General features: G+C 46.3%; 1 protein-coding gene across 1 annotated transcript in view; it reads left to right on the forward strand.

The window, feature by feature from the left end:
- The first annotated feature begins 1,610 nt into the window (after nt 1-1,610).
- TMEM135 (transmembrane protein 135) overlaps nt 1,611-16,975 on the forward strand; it is a 177,454-nt gene continuing 162,089 nt past the window's right edge. The window contains exon 1 of the mRNA XM_068667673.1: nt 1,611-1,863. Coding sequence (XP_068523774.1) covers nt 1,723-1,863 — 141 coding nt within the window. The 5' untranslated portion in view covers nt 1,611-1,722. The remainder of the gene's footprint in view (nt 1,864-16,975) is intronic.

Here is a 16,975-nt window from a genome sequence, read left to right on the forward strand (position 1 = left end):
TTTCCCCAACCAAGTCCTCCAGCGCCAGGACCGGCTGCAGAACCATGTGTCAGCCGTGAAATCGTCGGCTTGGGCCATTATTGCTCCGGTGCGTGCCTCAATTCCCTGCCCACAAACACAAGGCAGCGAGAGAGCCTCGAGCCCAGAGTGGTACCGGGGCCAAAACATGCAAGCAAGAGAGCCAGCACCTGTAGCTTAGGCAATCGTTGCCTTTTCTGCCCACAAAAGGAATTTCCTTGCCATGGAGCTGTTCCCAGCCCACACCTGAGTGCAGAGGGTCCTTGGGATCCTTCATCCACCAAGGGCCTTGAAGTAACCTGCCCTGCCTGCACCCACACAAGCTGTCCCTTCATAGGGACGTACCCTAAAATCCCAGCCCCAAATAAACCAGGATTTCACGCTGGACTCTTGCACCAGTTTTGCAACTGCCCAGGCCACAGGGGCAGCTGCTCCCCCTGAGGGGGTGCTGAAAAGCTGCAGGACCCCCCTGGCAAGCCGAAGGTCCTGGCTGTCCGGGACACTGATGCACATGGGGCAGATGCTCCGGGGAGCAACTCCCCCTGGTTGCACCCCCCCCCCCCCCGGTTTGCAACCCTCCCCCCTCAATTTGCAACCCCCAGCACCTACAAAACACCCCCCAGAGGTTTGCAACACCCACCTCTCCCCCCGTTTTCAGCCTCCCCCCCCAAAGTTTGCAACCCCCCCCAAAAGGGTTTGCAACACCCCCCTCCTCCCCTTGTTCGCAACCTCTCCCAAGGGTTTGCAGCCCCCGCAGAAGATTGCAACAGCCTCCCTCCCCCCAGCTGCAGACCCCTACCCGAGTTTGCAACCCCCCCACCCCAAGGGTGTGCAACACCCCCCTTGCCCCCTGCTTTCAGCCTCCCCAAGGTTTGCAGCCCCCCCCATACCCCCATTTGCAGAACCCCCCAAGGCTTTGCAACCCCCCCATACCCCCAAGGCTTTGCAGCCCCCCCCCCCCAGTTTGCAATCCCCAGGCTTTACACTCCCTCCCTATAGATTTACACCCCCCCCATAGATTTGCAGCCCCCAGGCCTCACAGCCCCCTCAGGGTTTGCATCACCCCCCCCTTCTCCCTGTTTGCAGCCCCCAGGCTTTGCAACCCCCCCCCCTAAGATTTACCCCCCCACCCCCAGATTTGCAACTCCCCCCTCCATTTGCAGCCCCCCCCTCCTTTATACCCCATCATTTTACAACCCCCAATCCTTGCAGCCCCCCAAGGTTTGCAACACCCCCCCTCCCTCAATTTACAGCCCCCAGGCTTTACACCCACCCCATATATCCCCCCCATAGACTTACTCCCCCCCCTTCCCATTTGCAGCCCCCCAAGTTTTTACAACCCCCCCCCCCTTGATTTAGCAGCCCCCAGGCCTTGCAGCCCCCCCAGGGCTTACAACATCCCCCCTTCCCCTATCTGCACCCCCCATACATTTACACCCCCCCCCACCCCATACATTCACCCCCCTCCATCTCCCCCCCCCACCCCCCCACGTGCATCCCTCCCGCGCCCCGCCCCCCCCTCCCCCAGCGGCCTCCGATTGGCTGCGGGCCTCACGCGAGCCCGGCGGGGGGGCGGGGCTTAGAGACCGAGGGGGGGGGGGAGCGAGAGCCGCGGCTGCCCGCGAGTAACCCCGGCGGCGGCGGCGGGCAGCGGCCGTGACGCGCTCTCCCCCCTCCCGCCCCCCCCCCCCCAGCGTCCCCAAGATGGCGGCGCTGAGCAAATCCATCCCCCACGGGTGCTACGAGATCGGGCACACCTGGCAGCCCCGCTGCTCCCTCGCCGTCCTGCACGTCACGCAGGGGGCGCTGACCGAGTCCCTCCGCATCTACGGCACCCTCTACCTGGTGGGTGGTAGCCCCCCCCCCCCGGGGGTTTGGAGGGAGGAGGGGGGGGAGATGGGGTGTAGGGGGGTGTTGGGGTTGGGGTTGGGGTCTGGGTGGTCTGAGGGGGGTGAGGGAGGGGGAAATGGTAAAGGGAAGGGGAAGGGGGGGAGGGGAGGGGTAAAGGGGGGAGTGCAAGGGTTAAAGGGAAGGGGGGGTAAGGGGAAGGGGTAATGGAAGAGGTTTAAGGGGATGGGGTAATAAAAGAGAAAGGGGGGGTAAGGGGAGGGGGTAAGGGAAGAGAAGGGGGGGGAAAGGAAGGGGTAAGGGGGAGTTTGGGGAGGGTGTGGGGGTTAAAGGGGTGGGGGGAGCGTGTTTTGGGGGTGTGGGGTGTGTGAGGAGGAGCAGGGAGAGGGTCTTGGGGGGTGTCTGGGGGATGCTGGGGGAGGTGAGGTAGGGCAGGTGTAAGGGCAGTCTCAGGTGGGGTAAAAAGGTTAAAAAAAAGCTGTTTTGGAGCATTTGGGGGCACAGGGTATAAAAAAGGCTTTTTGGGGGTCTGGAGCTGCAGGGTGTAAAGTGGGGTGTAAAAAGGCTGTTTTGGGGGTCTGGAGCTGCAGGGTTTTGAAGTGGGGTATGAAAAGGCTGTTTTGAGGGTTTGGGGCTGCAGGGCATAAAGTGGGGTGTAAAAAAGGCTGTTTTGGGTTATCTGGGGGTGCAGCTTGCTTCCAGGTTGTAAATGGGGGGGGAGGGGTTCAGGGCTGGTGGTGGCAGCAAATGCTTTGGGGGTGAACCTGGTGAGGTAGGAGGGTGCTGGGTGTCTGCCTCGCTTCTCTGTGCTTAGGAGGCCAAGAGCAAAGCACGTGTGTTGTTCCGTCAGTGGCACCTTGGAAATAGAGTCTGGGTAATCAGTGCCTTAGGATCCAGCGAGGTTCCGCTGCGTAATGAAGAGCAAGGCTAAAAATACATGCTGAGGCTGGAGGAGTTAGGGAGGATCGTACAGGTGAGGTGTTTTAGGCTGTGCACGCAGTTAGATTCGGTTATATCACCTTGGTTGTGGCTGGCTTGCTTCCAGCGAGTTAGGGCGTAGGTAGGGGACTGGGATCTGTTTGCACCCATCTGTGTAAACGTATCCTGAAAACTGATCTCAGCTGGGATTGCTGCAGGTAAGCACTTCCTGCTGTCCCCACCTTTGTGTTTGTCCTGTAACGGTGCTCAGAGGGCTGAGCAGTGAGCCGGCTGCAAACGAAGTCTAAAATACAGAAAAACAGGTCAGTGAGTCTGTGCTTTCTGCTCTGTACCAGTGCTGGTGCAATAAAATGATCAAGATGTGAAATAGAAGGGAAAGAGTGGGATTGCAGCAGTCCTGGCGTAATGAATTTAAGCGTACTTTGAAAATTGTGGCAATATCGAATGCCATGCTAAGAGAAGTGACTGATTGGTAGCAGCGTGGCCCTGTGCAGTTGCCGTGTCTGGCAGAGAAGGTTTGCGCACCGAGCTGGCACAAACAGAAGTGGCAGCTGTTCATGTGAGGGCACAGTGGGCTGGCTCAGGACACGAGTGCAGAGAAGGACATTCCCTCTTCTCCACCTCCCTGCCGTGACCCAGTAATTTTTCCCTCTGATCTGTTTTCTGATGCAGTTTGCCATGCAGGAACGTGAACGCTTGTACCTGCAGAGAGTGGGCCTGATGTAAGGCACAAGGGTTGTAGTGGTGACCAGTCAGGTGTGGCTAAGGAGAAAGCAGCTTAAACAGCTTCGTGGTTAAATCAAAGTTGTTCAGCCTAGTAAGTAAGCCCTGCTCATAGCTACGTCACAGCTCCTGCAGTTGTGAGTTTGGAGGAAAACTCCCCCTTTTTCTTTAAAAAGTAAAACAAACCCCAAATCCCCATTTTTTTCCATTCTATTTGATTTGTGGACCCACAAATGCCTTGTCACAAATCTGAGGTTGGATGGGAACCTTTACAACCTGTGTCATGCAAGGTGCAAAACGACTGCATCAGTGTTTACACTGCCTTATTGACAGCATTTAATTTTCTGAAGTTTTTATTAATGATGTTTAACCTACCAGAGTAATCTAAACCTGAGCTGCTCTGAAATCTCGGTTACCTACAGAGGGAGGAAGCCCTCACCTTCCAGTGCTCCCAGACACGTAACTGTATTCCTTGCTTTGTGTGGTCTCGGACTTGATCATGGTCCTCCCTGAGCAGGTTTGTTCACTAACCCAGAAAAAAGTTTACTGCCCTGCTTTTAGCTGAATTTTCAGCTACGTTAATGAATCAAATTGACTCTTTATGAAGGCTTACTGAGCACCAGAGCCAGCAGAAGGTGAAGAGTGAAAGGGTGCAGTAGGGACTGCAGAGGGTGAAGGGAAGGCCTTGCACACTAAGTAGCTTGGCAGGGAAAGAGCTCTCCTAAGTTAGGAGCCATCACTAAGTAATTCTTTGGCAGACTTAGAGCTGTGTTTGAAATCCTTGTATTTGTAAGTGAAACAGTTGCACAGCACAGTCAGTCCTATATTCTTAGTCATGTAGTGGGATGGATTTAAGTTATTTTATTTCTGTAGTCATATTTGTGATGTTCAGAATGTCGCTAGCTCTACTTAGTCCCCATCTGAGAGCGCAACATCAAAAATTGCACTTTTTGTTTTCTGTTGAGCCTGTAAAATACCTTCTGCTTGTTTGTTCCTCCTGTTGCCACATGCTAATAACAAAGAAAGGTAGATGAAAGAGCTGGTGTGGAAATGAAGTAGGTTGAGTAGAGGAGAAGTTGCCAGAGGTCGTTCTTGGAGAGACGTGTGGGTGGTTAGGGACAGTTATAATCCGGAGCCTAAACTCGTAACATCTGCACCTTGTGTCTCTGGTGTTTTGCTGCTCTTCACCAAGTGGGACACTGGTGGAGCCGTGATGGAGTGGTGCTAGTGCTTGTTGTGTAACATGGTGCCTGTCAGTAAGTAGCTAGAAAGAGTTTTTGCTTTTAAATAGTGCTGCGTGTTAGTGTTTTTTTTTTTAATAACAGTACTTATGTATATTTTTAGTTGGAAAAATAAGATTTCAGATAATCATTTCACTGTCTTTATTTTGCTCCAGTACTGATTGATTGGTTTAGCAAATGTAGGTTTTATATCTAAATTGAAATGTCACTCCCCAAAAGTATACGTAGCTGTCAGATAACAATTTGTAGATGCAGAGGGACACTTTGTTATTTTTTCCAGATGCTCAGGTCTGCTTGAGAAGCTTCAGTAACATGGTGGGTGTTGGAGGGAAAGACAATAAAATAAATTTCCCTCCCTGGAAGGGTTGATATAAGGGGCAGAGGTGGCAACTGAGGTGGGAGAAAATGCTGAGAAATGCTCCATGTGATATATTTCCATCTCGTACTTAGCAGTAGAGAAGTTGTAGAGTAATTTTTGAAATGCTTGTATGGCATAATTCAATGTTAATAAATGCTTTCAGCGTTACAGTGAGGGTTTCATAATGTGTTCAAGCAATATGTAATTAATGACAGTGTCTTCTATGCTGTGTTGTTAATTGCATTATAATTAAAAGAAATAGGGATTGATTTGGATGAGGATTTTGTTTTTAGAGAGAATTCTGGAGGGAAAGCATACCAGGGCTTCTGTTGTGTGTTACGCTTCTTTACGTTCCAGGCTAGAAAACTATAATGCAATTTTCTTTTGAATTGACAGTTTATACTTCCAATTTTCAACACTTTACACTCTTTTCTGTTTCAGGGATGTTTCCGTGTGAGAAAAGTTATGCTAAAGTAGCTTCCCATGCAGTGCATCTCCCTTTGTGGCTCTTGTAACCTCTTGTCATGATGAAGTATTTCTGTGAATGAAGTTCTTGTAATTGCGGTGATGTTTTTGGGGACCATGTAGTTGTCTTAATTCTGTCCCTTTCATTTTCGGAGCATCTTAATGAGTACTCCTTCTCCTAGTGCCACGGATCTGGCCGCTCTCCAAAGAGATCAGAAGACAGCGTGTGTTTATGTTGTGTTCAGGGTGTGTAGGCTGTGTGTATAAACACCACTGTACCTCTACCCTATCTGTCCATCAGTAACACACCTGTGGGAACATCCGTGTCTCCACTATTCCTTAATACGTGAAGCTTATCTATTAGCTACATCAGTGCTTCGTTAAATGCCATCCTTTGGGGAAAAGGATCTTCCTAGTGTTTATGCACTGGGTAATGTGGGTTTTCTTGGGGTGGAGTTGTACGTCTGGCTGGTGGCTCTGCTCGGTTTGGAGCACCCTGGGTAACTTCTAAAATCTTTTAGATCCAGAGATACCTATGCTTGAGCAACCTGAAATGGCTTCCTGAAAAGTGACAGCGGTGTCCCGCTGCTCCTCAGATCCCTGGATTTTGGCTCGAGTGGAGCTCGAGTGTCTGGATATAAGGGTCACTTGAACACCTTGGTGTGGATTGATGTTTTAAGCTGTGGATTCCTTCGGAATAGCATTTAACTCCTTGCTTATGCTTTTTGTGTGTTGTGTCAGTACAAGAAAATACAGCAAATCCTGAGTTTTATAGGACTCTGACATCTTATTATGCACTCTCCTCCAAGTTGTTGTTTTTTTGAGCCACTAAACTTCTGAAGCGTCATGAAAATAACCTGAGAGCTTTTAGGGTTATAGACCACTTGAGTAAAGCTGCAGATGGAATGAGAGGGTTAGAAGGTGGTAGCTGAAGAATTTGGAGATTGTGATGGGTATGCGGCCTTGCTGACATTTTGGCCATGTTTCCTGATGCGGAGAGGCTGGCAGGAATGCTTCTTTCATAACTGAGGCTGCTTGCATTTCCCAAACCAAGCATCCCTGTGCGTGGGCCTTCTGCGAGGCCTGCTGTTATGTGTATTTACAGTTATGAAATCTACCAAATTGATTACTGCAGCCACTTACAGTCATGATCTTGTGTCTTAGCTGCTCGTGCCTTCTCACACACAAAGGAGGAAGGTGCCTTTTGTATGTTGGCTAAATAACTGGACATCCTGGGAGAGCAGAGTTCTGAGTCTTCCTCAGCCCATACAATGCAAACTCACATCTGTAAGTCTTTTGTGACCAGCAGGTCAAGGACAAGTGTGTGGTGCTTTTCTTCAGTCCTTAGCTTGGAACTGTGCTATACAGTAGAAGAGAACATAGATTTTAAGGACTGAAAGGGAGTAAGATGCACAGGTACTGCATATTGATATGGTACACACTAGAAAGGTTCTGAAACTTTGTCTTCAGTATTTACATGTATAGCATTTATTGAAGCTCCCAGGTGAAAACACTACAAGCGAAAAAGAAGTTTTTAATTTTACCTATCTCAAAAAAAAAAAAGACAAACAACCACCCATAAATATAATTACACTTATTTAAAACTGCCTGCCTTAATCTCTTTAAGAAAGTGTTGCTGAAAAAAGCTGTCATCAAAAGTTGGTGTACTTTATTCCTTCCGTGTGTCCAGACCAGACAATGCTAAAAAAAAAAAAAAAAAAATTAAAAATTGGAGGTGCAATCTTGTGTTTTCAGAGTTGAAGAATTTGGGCTTTTCATATAAATTCTGAGTTTAGGAGTAGAATATGACTTTATGGTTAGGTTGTATAAGATTGGGGGATGAAGGGCCTTGAAATGAGTGGCTGAAATGCCAGGTGTGAAGCCTTGGCTTCTGTTGCCCTTGATTTCCATTGACCTCACATGGGAAATCTGCCATTCATGACACGCGTTAGGGCAAAGTCCTCTGTTTCCTGAGGGTTTGAAGGTTTTTGGCACTTGTTTGATGGTGGTGTGTGTTTTCTAGTGGATGTAAATGCTTGGTCAGTGATAGGAAGGCTTTGTTGTGTATCTGAGGTAATCAGATATGATGGTGATGCTTCCTCTACTACAGTAAAAATTGTCTGATTGCTGCTTTGCTGTAAAGCTCATTCTTCTGACTTCTTGCCAAGTCATGTGTATTCTTCACCTCTTCGTTTCCCTGCTCTGATTATCTGTCCCTGCTTAATTTCAAGCAGGAACCTTCCCCCCCCCCGCCCCCCCCGCCTTTTCTGACCTGATCTCCCTGGTGTCCTGCTCAGCACCATCTTCCTCTGCCTTCTTCTGTCCCCTATCCCTGGGAATAACAAAGAGCTGGGGAACAGCTTCAGCCCTGGCCCCGCAGTGGTCCAGCCTCACTGTCAGTGCAGCTCTGGCTCCAAATACGTCTCTCCAAGACAGCTCGGCTGGCACAGGAGTGAGGAGCGCTAGACCCAGATCAGGACGGATGCCAGTGGGTCCATTTGGCTTGTCCTTTGGGCTGGGGGCTGGCTCAGCTGTTATTTAGCGGAACAGGTGTATCCTGAGTCTGCTGTTCCAGTGTATTTTTAATGGTCTTTGGGGCTTGCTGTATTTTATTGATTTCTTTCAATTCATTTCACGGAATCACAGAATTGAAGGGGTTGGAAGGGACCTTGAAAGATCATCGGGTCCAATGCCCCTGCCGAAGCAGGTTCCTTAGGGCAGGCTGCCCATACAAATTTCTTCCTATACATTTTTCATAATTATTTTGGTCTTGCTTTTCATACTTGTTTCACATTGATTTTGGTCTAATCTTTGATATTTTTCATGCTTACACCATGGTTGTTTCCTGCTGTACTTGTAATAGCCTTTGTAAAATCACAGAATGGTTTGGGCTGGAAGGGACCTTAAAGCCCATCCAGCTCCAGCCCCCTGCCATGGGCAGGGTCACCTCCCACCAGCCCAGGTTGCCCAAAGCCCCATCCAGCCTGGCCTTGAACACCTCCAGGGATGGGGCATCCACAGCTTCTCTTGGCAGACTGTGCCAGGGCCTCACTGCCCTCTGAATCAAGAATTTCCTCTTTATATCTAATCTTAAACCTACCCTTTTTTTAGTTTAAAGCCATCCCCCCTTGTCCTATCCCTACACCCCCTGACAAAGAGTCCCTCCCCAGCTTTCCTGTACCCCCCTTTTAGGTACTGGCAGGCCACTGTGAGGTCTCCCTGGGGCCTTATTTTCTCGAGGCTGAACAACCCCAACTCCCTCAGCCTGTCTTCACAGGCGACGTGCTCCAGCCCTCTAATCATCCTCGTGGCCCTCCTCTGGACTTGTTCTAATACGTCCATGTCCTCCTTGTTCTGGGGGCCCCAGAGATGAATACAACACTCTTACGTGTTTCTTAAATGCCAATTGATTTTTTTATCTTACCCTTTCAAATTTGTTCTCCTACTTACCATTCCAGTGCTGATACCTTCTTTTGTCTCTGTTTGACCCCTGTGTATCACTATTCTTTTTCTTAGGCTTATTTATTTTATCTAGCTTATTTATTCTGTAAACTCCCTAGGGCAGTGTTTTATACAATAGTATTAGATAAGTGTGTTATCAGCAAGCATACAAGAATAAATCGTTTTTCTTTCTGTGTAAACACAGGAGGGCTCTTTGTACTGGTAAGAGCATGGGCTAGGTAGTCTTGCACGTGGACGCTGGCAGGTCTCTTCACTGATTAGTCACCGGTCAACATTAGGCCATGACAAGAATGAACCTGTTTAGCTAATGAATGATTTTCAGAGCTGCTGGATGGAAGACAGCATCACAAGCCAAAGATCAAGGTGAGACCGAATCAAGTGGGAGTGGTGTCACGTCACTTTCCTGGCCATGTCTACGTCCCTGTGGGGTAAGGCCAGAGAGCAACTCCAAGGCTGGATGGTGCCTGTGGTGCTTCAGCCTTGCTTTCTCTGTGGTATCTCAGAGGGAGAGCTGCTTGGGTTTGTTTTGAGCCCAGTGTGGGAGTTAGCATGCACCAAACAGCCCCGTCTTACCTGGCTCTATAGACATAGTCACTGTGTGGCACCTTCCTGAGGCGTGTGAGAGGGCTGCTGGCCAGATGGTCTTCTAAAATAGCGCAGAATTCCTGGATATGTTAAAATGCAATTAATTTGTTGTTACTATTTGTGCTGTGAACCACTGCACGCTTGGAAGGCACGCTCCTTCTCTGGAGATATTCAAGGCCTGTCTGGATGCCTACCTGGGCAACCTGCTGTAGGGAACCTGCTTTGGCAGGGACCCGATGATCTCTTGAGGTCCCTTCCAACCCCTATAATTCTGTGAAGTAAGGTGGGGAGGCTGAGAAGGATGTTATCATTACCTGTGATTGTGCTTCTGTATGCCAGCTTGGGTCTCTGGGTGGGGGTATCAGGAACTGTGACACGTTTCTGTCAGGGAGGTTCATGGAGTCACTGTGGTTGCATTGTGCTGGGGTATCTGGTCATCTTAGGGTTGCGCAGTGTCCCATACCTCCAGGCTGGGCTATGAATGACCTACAGGTCAGCGTGTTCCTGCATTTAGCTGCTTCTGCAAGCCAGTTTAATGAGGACTAAAGTTGCCTTAAGTGTTACTAAAGAAAGAACCTGGTTGCAACACCTTCATTCCTGGCTGTGACTGTTCTCGTCTGTTGGGGTGGCTTTCAGGACAGACCAGTAATGTCCTCTCATAAGGAGAAAATAAAGAAAAACAGTCCTTTGGTGAGATGTTTATATTTAAAAGGGGCAGAGTTTGAGAATTTCAAAAGAATGTTAAATTCTTCAGTCCAGCTGAATTCATTACGCTGAAAGGTGCGAGGAGCAGCCTGGAGCCTGCATCTCTGCATCTTAGTGGTGAAAACCAGGGAAAGCCCAGCCTTGACTGACTGAACAGATCTCAGCAAAGGCAGTGCAATCACTGGGAGCCAGCAAATGTGCCTAAAGGGCTGCTTATAAAGCAAATGTAAGTCTGTTCTCTAAAGCTGGTACAGCTGAGTGCAGGAATTCAAGGTAAGAAGTAAATTACTGAAATTTGTACCGAGTTCAAGGAGAATGAAGGATCAGCCCTTACTTTTTTTTTTTTTTTTAAGTATAAGGGAAACAAGTGGTGAAGATAGGCCTCCTTGGAATGAGAATGATGCTAGGACTGAAGGTAATTCAGATGTCATTCGAAGAGTACATGAGTGTTCTTGTCTGTTTCTTTTTTTAGCTGGGTTGATGACATGGAAAGTTTAAAAAACAAAACAAACAAACAAACAAAAAAAACACAATCAAAAAAAAATAATGAGAAAACAACCCAATCCCCTAATGGTAATCCTCATATAACATCTCTCAAGGGACAGAAGACATGAGAGGAGTACAGCAGAGTTGGTACCAAGTTGTGTGTTTTATTAGCCTACTGCATAACCCATCAACTTCGGTATATTGGTCAGCCTGTTAGCATGTGCATTATGCCAAGGCAATGCCTCTTGTAGCATCTGTAGCTAAAGGATGTAAGTGAAAACTGAGGATACCAGAGGGGTATGTTCATGAGTTTTTTGTATTCTAGTAGAGGAGTGGCCCCTTTTTCCATATCCATTGTCACATAGCATATTGTACATAAAGGTACCAAAAACAAAAAAGTTGTTTCTTTCTACCCTCATTTCCCTTCACTTGAAAACAGTCATAGAGATACAGTAGTTTGTATCCCCTACTTTTTCCAATAGTGCTAAAATTAATTCATTTACAAAAAAAAAAATGCTACAAAAGCTTTTCATCTATGTGAAAGTTTTCTGTGTAGCAACATATTTCAAAATTGCAACGGCCAAAGTGGTGTAGTGAGAGTTAAATCAGAGCTTGTTTTAAACTTTAGGGAAACTGGGGTGATTGCTGTTGGAGAGTAACTGTGTTTGGTTTACAGAATGAGGAAAGAGGAATCTGCCAGTCTGGGCTAGGTGCATAAAACATAATTAGCTGTTCAGGGAATCCTTACAGTGCTCGTATATTAAAGGATTTTGGAGGACAGGTTGTAATTGTGTCTTGCTGTGATCTATTAATCCTGCTGTTTCCTTCATTTAGAGGTACTGTGGGTATGGGATTACCTTCAAAAGTCTTCTGGCGTTGCTTGGCATTGCTAAAGACCTACATTGAAACATACCTGTATTTTGTGTTTCAAGTTTTGACCAATTATGTGCAGAAATGAGGAAAGGAGTTTTTTTTTTTTCTTTTTTTTTTTTTCCAACAAACAGGCATTCTGTTTTCAGTATTTCCACAGGTAGGTATTGGGACACTGCAGAGTACTGGGATCAGTCTTGCAGGTTGAAAGAAAACATTTCCCACATGCCTGACTTAACTTACTCAAGAGGCTCTACCTGATGATATTCACAATATCAAACTAATTGGCTTGGCTGGGGCCAGAAATATTTTCTCCGGAGGTAAGGCTGGCAGGTCTGGCTCCCTCTGCCTTCTTTCCAGTGTGTGTGTAGGGCACAGAGGGCACAGGTGTCATGCAAGAAGAAGCAGGGCATATATCATCAAAGCATTTCTTAACGCTTTGCAGGTCTTAGCCAGCTTGTCTGGCTGTAAAAGCAACAGTTCAGTTGTCTGAGGACTGAAGTATTGTGATCGATCACAGATTCACATGTGCATACCCTTATACTTGTAGTATCCATTGATACACATAATAGGTGGTATAATAGTCTCTTCTGGATTTCAGTTGTCAGGTTAAACTTCTGCAGAGATGCGACAAATGGAGCAACATAATGATAATTATCTTAACCTATACACGCTTATGCTTCTAATTCTTTACTTTTGTTGCCATGAGGTTTTTTACTTCCTTCAAATTTCAGCTTACGGTTCTATACGAATTACTCAGCTGTCATTTAAATAACAAATGTCTGCCCTTGTATGCAGGACAGGCTTGAATTTTTGTCTTTAGGGTTTGCAAATCACTGGAAGAGTAACGGTAGATCTTTAAAACGGTATGTGTTGGTATTTTAATTCTTCTGATGTCTTAATATTTGAATATCTTTTTTTTTCTTTAGAATTCAGTCTGTTACTTTCAGTTTTCTTCCTGGAACCTTCCCTCTGGTTTATTCTACTTCTATCCCTGCTGTTCTGTGTTTTTAATCATGAAATATCAGGGCTTCTTTCTGCTTCATCCTTCTTCAGCAGCATGCCTGTATTTTTTGCAGCCTGTGTTGCTATGAATGGGGATCAAGAGCTATAACCTGTGGATGCAAATAGAAGGAAACTGCAAAGTTCTGAAATCTTTGGACATTCTTAGGCCATCTGCCTTGTGACAGTGCATGATTACTTTTAAACTCCCTTTTACTCTTAGCTGTTGAGCACTTGTGCATCTAGAAAATTATTTCTTATATCAGAGTGAAAAAGCTGGGATTTATTGGTTAACTCTTAGGAAGCTGAGAGTACAAAAGCATTAGGAAAGCTGGGTTCCTTCTATCTATAGAGCCTCCCCTGGTCTGGAGAGAAGAAAGGTGAGTGAAACTGCAGGCAGGGCTGCAGGGGCTGGTAGGGGCAGCCAGCTCAGCTGCTAAGATGGGTTGTGAGTAAGGAGTACTTGCACCTCAGCTAAACGCTTGCATAGGTCACATAAAGACTGCATCTGCAGATCGTGCTACTGCTTAAAATTTCTTTTTAGTGCCTAAAAATTAGTAGAGTACAAAAAATCCTTAAGTTATGGTGAGAGGATGTCAGTTTTAGTTTCTGAAATCTGGGTTTTCTTTTTTTCTTTATTGATTTTCAGAATTCTAGCAAATTAACTGACAAGAAGTGGTTATGTTCTGCTATGACACAAATGCTTAATGATTACTAGGACTGGAGTTTTTTTGGTGAATAAATGAATCGTTAGTGTTAGGTATTTCAAACCTGAATATTCTTTACCTGCAGAGGGCAAATCTGCTTAAAACATTAGCAACAAGCATACTGGTTTACGTGATAGAGTTTTACTCGTATATTAGATAAATATCATGGCACTGGTTTTATTAGGTCTTCTGTTTCCTTTTTTATTTTTTTGTAACTGGTTGATTTACTATATATGTGGAAATAAGAAGTACAAGCCGTGTTGTGCCTTTTATCTGGAATGCAAAGCAGCACGGTGATGTCTGTTCGCATGTGTGGAACTCTTCCACAGCCTTACCGATATGCATAATTTTTTTTAAAGGAAAAGTGATTCAGTACAGAGAGGGGTTATCTTCGTCAAATGTAAATTCCATTGAAGGGTGGACTTAATAACAGGTTTTCTCCTAGGCAGCTGAGTAGTTCTTCTAAATATCCTAAGGCCAGGTCATTGGATGCCTTGAAAATAAGACATTTTAAGAGTAACTCAGTGCTTAATGGAAAGCTTGAGTAGGAGGTTGCAGCAGATCTGATGTATTCCTGGTAGCTGGTGTTACTCAAAGGAGATGCTGGAACATCTCTTTTCTGACAGCATCATTCTTCCCTCTGATTTTGGTAAGGCTGCATTGCTTTGGAGAAGTGAGGAGAAAGTGAAACCTGGGTGGTAATCCACTGGAATTTGATGGAGTCTCCTCCTCCTAGCTGCAGGTGTGATTTTTGGGCTTGTTGGTGCCTTCTCATAGGCAGGAGAAACACAGTGGCCTCAGAAAGAAAGCAGAGGGAGAGCCAGCACCAACAGTGGGTTGTACTTCATGCAAGATTCTCCCATCGTCTTGTAGTGGTGTGAGGGGTGTGTTGGTTCTGTGCCCTGCATTACAGCAAGACCTCGGGGTTAGGAGGAGAGGTGAAGCAGCACAGGCTGCTCGAGGCGGAGGGGCAGCGGTGTGGTGTGTGGGTTTCACGCAGTGGCAGACACTCGTGGCATTATCTAGCACAGCATTGCTCCACCAACATCGCAGACATGCCGTGCTATCTTACTAAAGCTGGAAACCTACAGTATTTTGTAAGGGCTGAAGAATTTTATTTTGCAAAGTTCTTGTTACTCCATCTCCAAAAGACAACAGTGAAACTGAGAAACTGTGGAGAGGGGTGAGAACAGCAGTGGGGAGGTATGGAGCTGCTTTTGGCCTCCTGGATGCCTGGTAGCGGAGTATCTGGGACAGTGCGTTGATTTAGAGTTGCAGTCCTTCCTTCTTGTAGTGAATAATTCCCCAAATGAACTTTTACAGCTGTCAACACTCAGGTCCTGATACAGATGACCCTTAGGTGCCTAAATAAAGGAGTCAGAGGATTCATGTGCTCCCTTTATGTAGGGTCACAGAGTGGTTTGGGCTGGAAGGGACCTCAGAGATCACCTAGTTCCAACCCCCTGCCATGGGCAGGGATGCCACCCACTAGAGCAAGTTGCCCAGCGCCTCATCCAACCAGGGCTTGAACACCTCCAGGAATGGGGCATCCACGGCTTCTCTGGGCAACCTGTGTCAGTGCCTCACCACTCTCTGAGTGAAGAATTTCTTCATTATATCTAATCTAAATTGAACCTTGTTTAGTTCAAAGGCTCATTAGTTTAAAGTCCCTTGTCCTATTGCTGTGTGCCCTTGTAAAGAATCTCTCTCTGTCTTTCTTATAAGCCATCTTTAAGTACTGAAAGGCTGCAGTGAGGTCTCCCTGGATGGTGCTGGAGCACCGAGGCCATGGTTTCCATGAGATGTGCATTTCCATTTGTCTGACTTCACGGGGAGTCTCACGTAGCTCAGGTCACTGGACAGCCTTGTGCTACGTCTGTTAGTGCACTCTGTATGGAAATTAATGCCAGCGAGATGGCTGTGGGACGTTTTGTGCCCTCTCCTTTGCTGTTGGTATCTACTTCTGCCATCTGCTGCTACACCTTGAGCAGTGGGTTGATTGTTAAGGATTTGGCCTGTGTCACAGTGACCTCCCAGCTCACCTGAGTGATACCTCCAGGATTTGCTCCCTCTCAAGCTGCATAGCTTTTATATGTATAGCTCTTCCCGTTGTTATGTGCCGTGCTTCCTCAGACCAGTTTGTGTGTCATTATCTCTGGCTCTTTTCTTTTACTTGGGAGTAGAATAGTAAAGAGGAGGGAAAGCAGCAACTTAAAATAGTGTAAAGCTTACTGGGGGAGCTACAATAAACATTAACTTTGACATTGATTTATAAGATACCAATCTTTTCTTTTTATACTCCTGATGCTGTGAGGAAAGAAGACTTTACACTTCAGCTGCAAGAGCTATGTTCTTAAAAACAACAGTGTTCTTCTGTTCCAAGTGTTGGCGACCTTTGTACAGTAGGCTAGAAATAGCAGAGGAGGGAGCAACTAGTAGTAATCTGCTGTTTAGACTGCATTAAGACTTTGCTTCAACAGAAAGATTATCTGGATTGCATTATTGCCTAATCCATTATGGTTTAAGCAGTCGTGATGCTTGATTAAGTATTGTGCAAATCTGTTTTCAGAAGTCTGTTCATGCACATATTGCTCCATAATTCTTAGTTCAAGTTTCATTTTGGATACTAATTTTGGTGGCACTCTCTTGCAGTTCGTTCTAGCAGAATCCTCATCCCATTTCTTTACCTAAAACATCTTGCTCATCAGTGCAAGTGGACAGATTTTGAGAAGAATTCGCTCCTTGTTTTTAACTTGAGGAATTGAGCCTTTGAGAGGTGTTGCTGAGCCAACAGATTGCCTATCATCGTGTTCATTGGCAGCTCAGAGAGAAGTGCTCTTTGTCTACAGCTTCTGTAATTCTTAGATTGCCTGAGAATTCCTGCTAATTTTGAGAGGCCCTGAGAAACCAGTACAGATTAAGAAGATAATGCTACGTAAAAATAAAAATCTACTTCACAGTGCACCCAAATTATAATTTAAGGGAGGCATGGGAACGTGGAGGTTGGAGGTGCCCATGGAGGATGTGTGGTCCCAACCTTCTGCAGGGCCGGCTGGATGAGCTTGCTAGGGGAATCTTTCAGCTTCAGGGACCTCCAGTAACGGGGAGTGTACAGCTGGCAGCCTGTTCAGTTATTCAGCCATCCTCAAATGAAATTTTATTTCTTACACCTAATATGAGTTTTCTGTACTTCAGTTTGTCTGTCTCTTGTCCTAGTTCCACGCGCCTCTGAGAGAAGCCTTGCTCCTTGTTCTTGTAGTTGCACAATTTCGGTGGACAAGGAAGATTTTGAGGACCTGTTGTGTTTCAGTCACTAATGGTTCTTTATAAATCATGGAACAGAAATCAAAGCGACCAGGAAGACCTTTTATTTTTTAGATCCAACCTGTTTTCTACAATAGGCAGTTTTTAGAGATAACATACTGTTTCTATGAAATATGTCAGAATATGTTCTTCTGGCACATAGTGAAATCTTTTTGGGGGGGCTTGCAGTTGGTTAATTGGAGTAGAACACCTTTAGTAATGCCTAGTCACCTCACAGACACTGTGTAGGGCCTGTATTTGGA

Source organism: Anas acuta, chromosome 1 (genome assembly GCF_963932015.1).
Source record: "Anas acuta chromosome 1, bAnaAcu1.1, whole genome shotgun sequence".
NCBI classification, from domain to species: Eukaryota; Metazoa; Chordata; class Aves; order Anseriformes; family Anatidae; genus Anas; species Anas acuta.